Source organism: Ranitomeya variabilis, chromosome 2 (genome assembly GCF_051348905.1).
Source record: "Ranitomeya variabilis isolate aRanVar5 chromosome 2, aRanVar5.hap1, whole genome shotgun sequence".
NCBI lineage: Eukaryota > Metazoa > Chordata > Amphibia > Anura > Dendrobatidae > Ranitomeya > Ranitomeya variabilis.
In genome coordinates this window covers 63,480,723-63,493,265 of record NC_135233.1, presented here as the reverse complement: position 1 = coordinate 63,493,265, position 12,543 = coordinate 63,480,723, and the positions used below count along the sequence as shown (strand labels likewise).

At 42.4% G+C, this 12,543-nt stretch overlaps 1 protein-coding gene across 2 annotated transcripts in view; it reads right to left on the bottom strand.

The window, feature by feature from the left end:
• LOC143804407 (uncharacterized) overlaps positions 1 to 10,907 on the bottom strand; it is a 31,359-nt gene extending 20,452 nt beyond the window's left edge. Inside the window, exons 1-2 of one of the 2 annotated variants that reach the window (XM_077282486.1) lie at positions 10,771 to 10,907; positions 9,846 to 9,981 (exon numbers count right to left, since the gene is read on the bottom strand). In XM_077282486.1, coding sequence (XP_077138601.1) covers positions 9,846 to 9,950 — 105 coding nt within the window. In that variant the 5' untranslated portion in view covers positions 9,951 to 9,981; positions 10,771 to 10,907. Of the gene's footprint in view, positions 1 to 9,845; positions 9,982 to 10,711 lie in introns of both variants that reach the window. The other variant, XM_077282485.1, reaches the window with a different exon arrangement.
• Positions 10,908 to 12,543: the final 1,636 nt, after the last annotated feature.

Below are 12,543 nucleotides of genomic sequence, written 5' to 3'. Positions count from 1 at the left end.
ACCTGTTCTCAATCAAGAAATCACTTAAATAGGAACAGCGTGACAAAGTGACCAAAAATCCTCAACAGATGGACAACATGCAGCGAACCAAAGATATTCTGGAACAAATGGGAAAGTGAATGAGATCTATCAATCTGGAAAAGGCTATAAAGCCATTTCCAAAGCTTTGCGATTCCAGTGAACCACAGTGAGAGCCATTATCCACAAATGGTAAAAACATGTCATGGACCAGTGGTGAACATTCTAAGAAGTGTGCAGCCATCCAAAATTACCCCAAGAACGCAGCGATGACTCATCCAAGAGGTCAAAAAAGACCCCACAACAACATCCAAAAAAACTGCAGACCTCATTTGCCTCAGCTAAGGTCAGTGTTCATGACTCCACTATAAGAAAAAGACTGGACAAAAATGATGAAAACCACTGTTGAGCAATAAGAACATAAGGGCTCATCTCAGTTTTACCAGAAAACATCTTGATGATCCCCAAGATTTTTTGGAGAATACTCTGTGGACTGACGAGACAAAAGTTGAACTTTATGGAAGGTGTATGTCCCATTACATCTGCTGTAGAAGTAACACAGCATTTCAGAAAAGGAACATCATACCAACAGTTAGATATGGTGGTGGCAGTGTGATGGGACTGTTTTGCTGCTTCAAGACATGGAAGACTTGCTGTGGTAAATTAACTCATGAATTCTGCTCTCTACCAAAAAATCCTGAAGGAGAATGTCCAACCATCTGTTCATGAATTCAAGCCGAAATGCACTTGGGTTATGCAGCAGGACAATGATCAAAACACACCAGCAAGTCCATCTCTGAATGGCTTAAGAAAAACAAAATTAAGACTTTGGAGTGGCCTAGTCAATGTCCTGACCTTAATCTAATTGAGATATTTACTGTGATATGACCTTAAAAAGGCGGGTTATGCTCGGAAATCCTCCAATGTAGCGGAGTTACAACAATTCTGCAAAGATGAGAGGCCCAAAATTCCTCCAGAGTGTTGTAAAAGACTCAATGCCAGTTATCGCAAATGCTTGATTGCTGCTAAGGATGGCCAATCCAGTTATTAGATTTAGGGGGTAATCATTTTTTCACACAGTGCCCTATAGGTTTGCTTTTCTTTTTCTATTTCCCTTAATAATAAAGACCTTCATTTAAAAACTGCATTTTGTGATTACTTGTGTTATCTTTGTCTAATATTTAGGCCATGTGCACACGTTCAGTATTTTTTGCGTTTTTTTCGCGTTTTTTTCGCTATAAAAACGCGAAAAAAAAACGCGAAAAAAACGCTAACATATGCCTCCCATTATTTTCAGTGTATTCCGCATTTTTTGTGCAAATGTAGCCTTTTTTTCCGCGAAAAAATCGCATCGCGGAAAAAAAAGCAACATGTTCATTAAAATGCGGAATTGCAGGGGATTCCGCACACCTAGGAGTGCACTGATCTGCTTACTTCCCGCACGGGGCTGTGCACACCATGCGGGAAGTAAGCAGATTATGTGCGGTTGGTACCCAGGGTGGAGGAGAGGAGACTCTCCTCCACGGACTGGGCACCATATAAGTGGTCAAAAAATAAGAATTAAAATAAAAAATAGTCCTATACTCACCTTCGATGTCTTCCCGCCTCTCCGCTGCATGCTGCCGCTTCGGTTCCTGTAGCTGGTGTGCGGTGAAGGACCTGTGATGACGTCACTGTCTTGTGATTGGTCGTGAGCGGTCATGTGACCGCTCACGTGACCGCAACGTCATGGAAGGTCCTGCGCGCACACACCATCTATACGGAACGGACGCCGGTGAGGAGATCAGCTGTCTGCGGGTGAGTATAAGCATTTTTTTTATTTTTTTTATTATTTTTAAACATTCGATCTTTTACTATAGATGCTGCATAGGCCGCATCTATAGTAAAAAGTTGGTCTCACTTGTCAAACGCTATGTTTGACAAGTGTGACCAACCTGTCAGTCAGTTTTCCAAGCGATGCTACAGATCGCTTGGAAAACTTTAGCATTCTGCAAGCTAATTACGCTTGCAGAATGCTAAAAAAACGCGAAAAAAAACGCAAAAAAAAAATGCGGATTTCTTGCAGAAAATTTCCGGTTTTCTTCAGGAAATTTCTGCAAGAAATCCGGACGTGTGCACATACCCTTACATTTGTTTGGTGATCTGAAACATTTAAGTGTGACAAACATGCAAGAGAATAGGAAATCAGGAAGGAGCAAACACTTTTGCACACCACTGTACGTACATTTTATGGGGCACTTTCTCAGTCAGAATCCAGGTGGAATCCACCTGCAAAAGATGTCATATGCTTGTAAAAAGACACTGCAAAAACTTCTGGAATACAATTATTTTTTAAGAGAAATCCACTGTCCTTTTCATATAAGTTTTTTTCTGTATTTTGCTTTCTTAACCCCTTAATCCCATATGATGTACGATCCTGTGAAGGTGACCAGGGACTTAATTCCCAGTGACAGGAAAGTACGTCATAGTGGATCAGCCGCGCTCACGGGGGGGGGAGGGAAGAGCGGCCGAGTGTCAGCTGACTAATGTCCTGGCACATTAACCCCCGGAACACTACTATCAAACATGATCGCAGCGTTCCGGCGGTACAGGGAAGCATCGCTCAGGGAGGGGGCTCCCTGCGGGCTTCCCTGAGACCCTCGGTACAAGGCGATGTACTCACCTTGTACCGAGCGTCTCCTCCCTGCAGGCCCCGGATCCAAAATGGCCACTGGGCTACATCCGGGTCCTGCAGGGAGGTGGCTTTCCAGCGCCTGCTCAGAGCAAGCGCCTGTAAGCCTGCAGCCCTGCATGTCAGTGCTCTGCAAAGTGTCAGATCAGCGATCTGACCATATAACATGATGCCCCCCCCTGGGGCAATGTTATAAAGTAAAAAAAAAATAAATATTCACATGTGTAATAAAAATAAATACATTCCTAAATAAAAGAAAAAAATATATATATTGTTCCCATAAATACATTTCTTTAAATAATAATAAAAAACAATAAAAGTACACATATTTAGTATCACCGTGTCCGTAACAATCCCACCTATAAAACTGTCCCGCTAGTCAACTCCTTCAATGAACGCGGTAAAAAAAAAAAAAAAAACGAGGCAAAAAACAACGCTTTATTATCATACCGCCGAACAAAAAGTGGAATAACACGCGATCAAAAACACGGATATAAATAACCATGGTACCGCTGAAAATGTCATCTTGTCCCTCAAAAAAACGAGCCGCCATACAGCAAAAAATAAAAAAGTTATAGTCCTCGATGCAAAAATAATATTTTTTCTCTATAAAATAGTTTTTATCGTATAAAAGCATCAAAACATAAAAAAAATGATATAAATGAGGTATCGTACTTCCCGAAGAATAAAACTGCTTTATCAATTTTACCAAACGTGGAAACGACCCCCCCTCCCAAAATAAATTCATGAATTGCTGGTTTTTGGTCATTCTGCCTCACAAAAATCGGAATAAAAAGCGATCAAAAAATGTCATGTGCCCGAAAATGTTACCAATAAAAACATCAACTCGTCCTGCAAAAAACAAGACCTCACATGACTCTGTGGACCAAATATGGAAAAATTATAGCTCTCAAAATGTGGAGACGCAAAAACTATTTTTTTGCAATAAATAGCGTCTTTTAGTGTGTGACAGCTGCCAATCATAAAAATCCGCTAAAAAAAAGCTATAAATAGTAAATCAAACCCCCCCTTCATCACCCCCTTAATTAGGGAAAAATAATAAAATTAAAAAAAAATGTATTTATTTCCATTTTCCCCATTAGGGTTAGGGCTAGGGTTAGAGTTTCAGTTACAATTGCGGGTTTCCACTGTTTAGGCACATCAGGGGCTCTCCAAACGCGACATGGCGTCCGATCTCAATTCCAGCCAATTCTGCGTTGAAAAAGTAAAACAGTGCTCCTTCCCTTCCGAGCTCTCCCGTGCGCCCAAACAGGGGTTTACCCCAACATATGGGGTATCAGCGTACTCAGAACAAATTGGCGAACAACTTTTGGGGTCCAATTTCTCATTACCCATGGGAAAATAAAAATTTGGGGGCCTAAAAAAACTTTTTTGTGGGAAAAAAAAGATTTTTTATTTTCACAGCTCTGCGTTATAAACTGTAGTGAAACACTAGGGGGTTCAAAGTTCTCACAACATATCTAGATAAGTTCCTTGGGGGGTCTAGTTTCCAATATGGGGTCACTTGTGGGGGGTTTCTACTGTTTAGTTACATCAGGGGCTCTGCAAATGCAATGTGATGCCTGCAGACCAATCCATCTAAGTCTGCATTCCAAATGGCGCTCCATCCCTTCCGAGCTCTCCCATGCGCCCAAACGGTGGTTCCTCCCACATATGGGGTATCAGTGTACTCAGGACAAATTGGACAACAACTTTTGGGGTCCAATTTCTCCTGTTAACCTTGGGAAAATACAAATCTGGGGGCTAAAAAAACATTTTTGTGGGAAAAAAAATTATTTTTATTTTCTCGGCTCTGCGTTATAAACTGTAGTGAAATACTAGGGGGTTCAAAGCTCTCACACCACATCTAGATAAGTTCCTTAGTGGGTCTACTTTCCAAAATTGTGTCACTTTTGGGGGGTTTCAACATGGCGTCCCATCTCAATTCCAGTCAATTTTGCATTGAAAAGTCAAATAGAGCTCCTTCCCTTCCGAGCTCTGCCATGCGCCCAAACAGTGGTTTACCCCCACATATGGGATATCGGCGTACTCAGGACGAATTGTACAACAAATTTTGGGGTCCATTTTCTCCTGTTACTCTTGGTAAAATAAAACAAATTGGAGCTGAAATAAATTGTGTGAAAAAAAGTTAAATGTTCATTTTTATTTAGACATTCCAAAAATTGCTGTGAAACACCTGAAGGGTTGATAAACTTCTTGAATGTGGTTTTGAGCAGCTTGAGGGGTGCAGTTTTTAGAATGGTGTCACATTTGGTTATTTTCTATCATATAGACCCCTCAAAATGACTTCAAATGAGATTGTGGTCCCTAAAAAAAAAAAATGGTGTTGTAAAAATGAGAAGTTGCTGGTCAACTTTTAACCCTAACAAAAAAAAAATGTTGGTTCCAAAATTGTGCTGATGTAAAGTAGACGTGTGGGAAATGTTACTTATTAAGTATTTTGTGTGACATATCTCTGTGATTTAAGGGCATAAAAATTCAAAGTTGGAAAATTGTGAAATTTTCAACATTTTCGCCAAATTTCCATTTTTTTCACAAATAAAAGCAAGTCTTATCGAAGAAATTTTACCACTATCATGAAGTACAATATGTCATGAGAAAACAATGTCATAATCATCAGGATCCATTGAAGCGTTCCAGAGTTATAACCTCATAAAGGGACAGTAGTCAGAATTGTAAAAATTGGCCTGGTCATTAAAGTGCAAACCACCCTTGGGGCTTAAGGGGTTAAAGAAGTTTTGACTAGTGCAAAAAAATGAAAGGGCATGTGATATCTATGAAGCAGATTCTGAATGTAACCTCTCCAAACTAGGCACTGTTAAATCAAAAGGCTGCCCCCTAAATTTTGGGGTACAAAAAAAATAAATAAAAAAAATAAAGTCCAAATCTATTCAGATAAAAAAAATAAAAGCTCCTCCTTAAAAAAAAGTTTCTTCAATAAACTAAAAAGTCGTTTAGCTAGGCTATATTCCCATGCAACGTCTTTGTAACATTTCTGTTTTGCTGCGCTTATAAAAAATAAAAAGCTGCTTTTTACAGTGCCAACAAAAATTATGAGTTTTCAGAAATCTCATGAAAACAGCTGTTGTTTTTCTCCCCTGACAATTTGAAACCTGTTGTGTTTTTAAATTTGCAGTGTGTTAATTCTTTCAGCATTTTTTTTTAGATTTTTTCAACCATAGAAAGAAATTAGAAAATGAAAAAAAAAAAAAAAATTAAATGTTTTTGTGCCATTTTTTAGCTTTTGAAGTATTTTGATGAATACAACTAGTTTTAGTAAAAATGTACTGTAAACACAAAGACAATCCACACTCAAAAACAATGCAAAACAGCAAAAAAATAGGTGTCTTGAATGTATCTTTTTAGTTTTGTTTTTTTTTTCACCTCCAAGACACCAGGTTTAGGCTGCATAAAAATGCTGCATGTGAACGTAGCCTAAGGCTACATTCTCACAATGAGCTTTTGGTGCATTTTTGAAGCTGCATCAAAAATGCAGTGTCTTCAGCTACTTTCACACTTGCGTCGTATGACGTACGTCGCAATGCGTCGTTTTGGAGAAAAAACGCATCCTGCAAAGTTGCCCACAGGATGCGTTTTTTCTCCATTGACTTGCATTAGCGACACATTGCGACGGATTGCCACACGTTGCATCCGTCGTGCGACGGATGCGTTGTGTTTTGGTGGACCGTCGGCACAAAAAACGTTCGCGTCCGCCATTTTCGACTGCGCATGCGCGGCCGAAACTCCGCCCCCTCCTCCCCGGACTGCAGAATGGGCAGCGGATGTGTTGTAAAACTGCATTCGCTGCCCACATCTTGCAGTATTTCCAGGGCCGGCGTTAGGGGCAGGCAGACCAGGCAGCTGCCTGGGGCCCCCACTCCCCCAGGGGCCCCCAGCTAGCGGCAAATCACGCAGCCGCTATGGGGCCCCGGGCCCCTGTGAGGCAGGGGGCCCGCCTGCCGCCAGCGCTGACTCCCCCGCCGCATTGAACTGTACCGGCATCTGCCGGTACAGTTCAAAGCAATGATGGAGGAGAGAGCGTCACCTGACGCCCCCTCTCCCATCATTCCCCGCTCTGCCTCTGACACAGCGGGTGCGCGCGCACTCACTGTGTCCCAGGCAGAGCAGCTGCAGCCGCCGACACAGGAGCAGCGCGGGCACGTGTGGAGAGGTGAGGAGCTTGTGTTTTTTTTTTTTCTTTTTACTGGACGGGGAGAGGAGAGGGGAGGAGGGGAGAGGAGAGGGGGGGATGTGAGCTGTGGTGTACACCACTGGGGGCTGTGCTGTATACTACTGGGGGCTCTGCTGTATACCCCTGGGGGCACTGCTGTACACCACTGGGGGCTGTGCTGTATACTACTGGGGGCTCTGCTGTATACCCCTGGGGGCTCTGCTGTATACCCCTGGGGGCACTGCTGTACACCACTGGGGGCTGTGCTGTATACTACTGGGGGCTCTGCTGTATACCCCTGGGGGCTCTGCTGTATACCCCTGGGGGCTCTGCTGTATACCACTGGGGGCTGTGCTGTATACCCCTGGGGGCTCTGCTGTATACCCCTGGGGGCTCTGCTGTATACCCCTGGGGGCTCTGCTGTATACCCCTGGGGCTCTGCTGTATACCCCTGGGGGCTCTGCTGTATACCCCTGGGGGCTCTGCTGTATATTACTGGGGGCTCTGCTGTATATTACTGGGGGCTCTGCTGTATATTACTGGGGGCTCTGCTGTATATTACTGGGGGCTGTGCTGTATACTACTGGGGGCTCTGCTGTATACCCCTGGGGGCTCTGCTGTATACCCCTGGGGGCTCTGCTGTATACCCCTGGGGGCTCTGCTGTATACCCCTGGGGGCTCTGCTGTATACCCCTGGGGGCTCTGCTGTATACCCCTGGGGGCTCTGCTGTATATTACTGGGGGCTCTGCTGTATATTACTGGGGGCTGTGCTGTATACTACTGGGGGCTCTGCTGTATACCCCTGGGGGCTCTGCTGTATACCCCTGGGGGCTCTGCTGTATACCCCTGGGGGCTCTGCTGTATACCCCTGGGGGCTCTGCTGTATACCCCTGGGGGCTCTGCTGTATACCCCTGGGGGCTCTGCTGTATACCCCTGGGGGCTCTGCTGTATACCCCTGGGGGCTCTGCTGTATACCCCTGGGGGCTCTGCTGTATATTACTGGGGGCTCTGCTGTATATTACTGGGGGCTGTGCTGTATACTACTGGGGGCTCTGCTGTATACCCCTGTGGGCTTTGCTGTATACCCCTGTGGGCTCTGCTGTATACCCCTGTGGGCTCTGCTGTATACCCCTGTGGGCTCTGCTGTATATCCCTGTGGGCTCTGCTGTATACTACTGTGGGCTCTGCTGTATACTATATGGAGGACTATGGCGTGTGCATTTTAATATATGGAGGACTATGAAGAGTGTATTATACTATATGGAGGACTGTGGAGCACATTATATTATATGGAGGACTATGGGGTGTATTTTACTAAACAAGTAAAATGCTGCATATTCATTGGGTGATTGGATTGTTTATGCCGGAATAAAAATCATTGTTCTCAGCAGCACATCACCCTATGTAAACTGTAGATGTGCTGCTGATAACATGATACTGTATGGTGATCTGTTAGTGATCTCTTAGTGATGGTTCTGTCCCATCATTCTTTCTCAGATGGTGGAAAGAGGCCGGGAAACAAGCGTCCAACGACTTCAGTATTGTCGATCACACTCGTTTAGCGGCCTGAGATCAGCGCAGGTAAATACAACCGAAATGCTTCTGTGTGACGTGCAATATGTTAGCATTTGGGGCCCCATTTTAAACTTTGCCTAGGGCCCCACTTTGCCTAAAACCGGCCCTGAGTATTTCACAGCATCCGTCGGTACGTCAGCCCGTACTGATGGATCAGTGTGAAAGTAGCCTCAGGCTGTGTGCACACGATGCAGAATTTGTGCGGATCCGCAGCTGATTTTTCTGCGCAGAAACGCTGCAGTTCTGCACAGTGATTTACAGTACAATGTAAATCAATTGGAAAAAAAAAAAGCTGTGCTAATGGTGCGGAAAAATCTGCACAAAAACCGCTGCGGAACAAGGGAAGTAGCATGCTACTTCTTTTGTGCGCAACTGCAGTGTTTCTGACCCCTTCCATAATAGAAATCCACAGGGGTGAAAACCGCAGAAAATCCGCACCTGTGGTTTCTGCCAGGAGATGCGGATTTTTGTGTAAAATTCTGCACCCCAATCCCCAACGTGTGCACATAGCCTTAGGGTATGTGCACACGATCAGACTGGCTGTGCTTTGGATGCAGGACTGTGTCCAAAGCGCTGCTGGCTATTGAACGCACGTAATTCTGCATGCGTTCACTGAACCGTGTGGATTCACTGTGTCCAATACATTCTATTGGTCTCCGCAAGATAAATAGGCATGCTGCAGTCTGGAGAGAAGCGCCGCATGTCAGTCTCCATGGGTGATTCGCAGGCGTCTGTGAACGCATAGTGGAGATGGGATTTCTGGAAATCCCATCCACTATGCTGTAATGCTGTAACATCTGGTCGCTGCAGGTTGTATGCTGCACAAGTACGCAGTGTGTAACCCGCAGCATTTAGTGACCGTCTGCACACACATATATATTTTATTTGTAAAGATTGACGCTTCTTAAAACTGAAGTGTGCTGGTATAAAATACGCCTTCTTAGTAGGTCCAACGCATCGGTTTGTTTCATTTTTGGGGTCAGTGGCGATTTAACAAGTAAACTGCCAAGTACCATACATTTATTACAAATGTAAACATTAAAAACTTCATGATAAATAATGAGCCTTAACGCAAGTTACTCTGACGGCTAATTGAGGTGTGGTCCCTATACTTATTGTATAACCCCACGATGTGGCCACAAATTGTGCAACATAGTGCAGTCATATATTAAGCGCCACGTTTATTTTCTTTCCTGTAAATTTGCAAAAGTATGCAGTGATTGCCAAACAACAGTCAATTAAAAGAAATAAAAATCAGTTTTCAGCTTTCAACTTTGTCCTGTGTTTCTCTTACTGAAGCAACACGTTTGGAACCCAACTGAAAATTATCCCAAAAAAGTGACGATTTAAGAACTGTCGGCGGTCCTCATCTTCAATTTGTACTTACTAGTTTATCACTGTTAAAGCCAATGTTCCAAAAGTATTCTTCATTCATTCCTCCTTCCAGCACAAACATAAGCAGGAGCTGATAAACCATCCAACATGGTCTCATTGCGAAGATGCTTTCTGTTCTTCATCAAAACCTACAAACATTGCAGAAAGGAAGTTAATTCAATGCCTCTAGTGGGGGATATTGGCATTACAAGACAATAAAATCAGACCCTGGCCTAAGTTTTTTTTTTTCACTATGAATTATTCCTTAGCTTCTTCTAACTCTCACATTCTTTTTCCTAGACATTAGTGGTAACTGTAATAGGTCATTATTCTGGTGTTTCACATACATGATGATCCAGTCTAAAGCACCAGCTATGCTTTTTATCACAATGCAACTTTTTTTTTTATTATTATTATTATTTTTTACATTGTAAAAAATCTGGATTTTTTTCAAAGGTGTATTTTTTTCTAAAGCTGAAGAAAATTTAGTGCTAAAAGTAAACTGTAAAATACAAGGACTATTGTGCCCACAGTCCAGCTCCCTGCAGCACGGGGCGGGCAGGTAATAAAACCCCACTAATATGCATTTTACTGCTCATTTGCACTGAAAATCCACGACAAATCTATTCTGTGTGAACATGGCCGTATAAGCAGGGATCTTATTGAGAAGAGAATACATAACAATTAGACTTTTTTCTTTATTTTCTCTCTTGCAGCCTGTCCTAAGGTGGTTTTTTGAGACATTGGTCCCAGATTATAAAATTGTAATGTGACACTGATAAAAATACTGGAGAATATTATATTATATGACACTTTAGAATGTTCTGACATGAAGAACAGAACATCAGGGTCTAATATGCATTTGCCAGAAATACTCACAGAATTCAACGCCTTCCCATGTTTTTCCTGATGTTTCAAAAACCAAAGGCCGTACTGACCTGATCAGCAGCTGAGCAATCACACCTGACCCTCCTAGTGCCGGGCGTCCAACCAAAGCTGCGGGAAGCCGTTAACCCTTTAGTCATCACAAGGATACAAGGGGAGTATGTGTACAGTGAGTTTTGCAGAATTTCCGCACCTATTATTTAAGTTACGTTACTCTCAGTTTTTCATTACATGCTTTTTTCATTGAGTTTTTTTTTTTTTATCTGGTTGTTTCATGTTTTAAATAAAGCTGCTTTGTTTTTGATACTTCCTGGTACTTCACTTTGAAAAAAACTTTATTGATATACTTAGGTGCGGATTACATCTGTTTTTGATGTATTTCTGCTGCAGAAATGAACTATAAATTTGTGCGTTTTTTACCTGTGGATTTTTCAAATCTAATTCAAGTCTAATGTAAGTCAATACACCTACAAGACATATTGAGGCTGTGTGCACTTGGTGCTTTTTTGATGCTGTGTGCACATGGTGCTTTTTTGATGCGTTTTTTGATTGCAGAATTGGCCCAAAAATCATTGAGAATCCTGAAGTCTTGTATACATGATCAGGATTTTTCCGGTCAGGATTTGCTGTGCGTTTAAATTCGCAGCATGTCAATTCTTTGTGTGTTTTTTACCTGCGTTTTTGACCCATTGAATGCACAGGAAAAAAAAAAAACGCATGTAAAAACTGTGGCAAAAACACACGAAAAAAAGTTCAAAGTGCACTTTTTTGCTGCAGTGTTCTTGCTCCCAAGAGATGTAGAAACCTTGCAGAAATGTCTACATTCAAATACTCAACGTGCGCACATAGCATTACATGTAGTGGATTTAAAGCACGAACCTCAGGTGAGTTTACGCTTTAAAAAGAAGCACAGAGGGCAAGAGATTTCCATAAGTCCCATCCACTTTGCTAGAACTGTAAAATGCTGCGTTCATGACGCAGCAAAACTACGCTACGACAAAAACGCACCAGCTGATAATGTTAGACATTGTGGCGGTTATACCTCATCAAGGCGGACAGTGTGGCGAGTGTAGCTTATAAGTGCAGACAGTGTGGAGGCCATAAACCATAGGAGGCTTATTTACTTCATAATATGGTCAGACATTTTTATGCAGAGGGCATTTTAGTAACACTCTTATTTTTAAAGGCACCGGGTTGAGATGTTCTGCAGAAGACTGGAGAAGAGAGAAGTCTGCAGAGAAGAGCTGTGGATATGAAAAGTCATCAAGGCATCTGGACAATATGGAGATGAAAAGAAAGAAACTACACAATCAAAGAAGATGTCACCTCTAAGGTACCAGGATGTAAATGTTTACTTGTTGATACTGACTATGTCTCATCAGTACTGTGGTTCCTGTGTGGTTCACTGTCTGATAATGACTTATAACAACAACTTCCAGCATATCCTTAGTATTGTTAAATACATACTGGAAGTTGTAGGTTCATGAGATACAATTGTATATGGGCCTGACTTGACACTACAATTGATTGCACTACTAAGTTTGGTGATGTATTTATGTACTGATGGTGGTTCTGGTAACCTATTCATGTACTGGTGTTGTATTTATTTACTGACAGTGGTTCTTGTGATGTATTCATGTAAAGGTGGAGGTTCCAAAGATGTATTTATGTAGTTCTGGTGATATATTCATGTACTGATGGTGGTTCTAGTGATCTATTTACTGATATTGTTTTTGGTACTGTTTTTATGTACTATTGATGGCTCTGGTGATGTATTCATGTACTGATGATGATTTCGGTTTCGTATTTATGTACTGATGATGGTT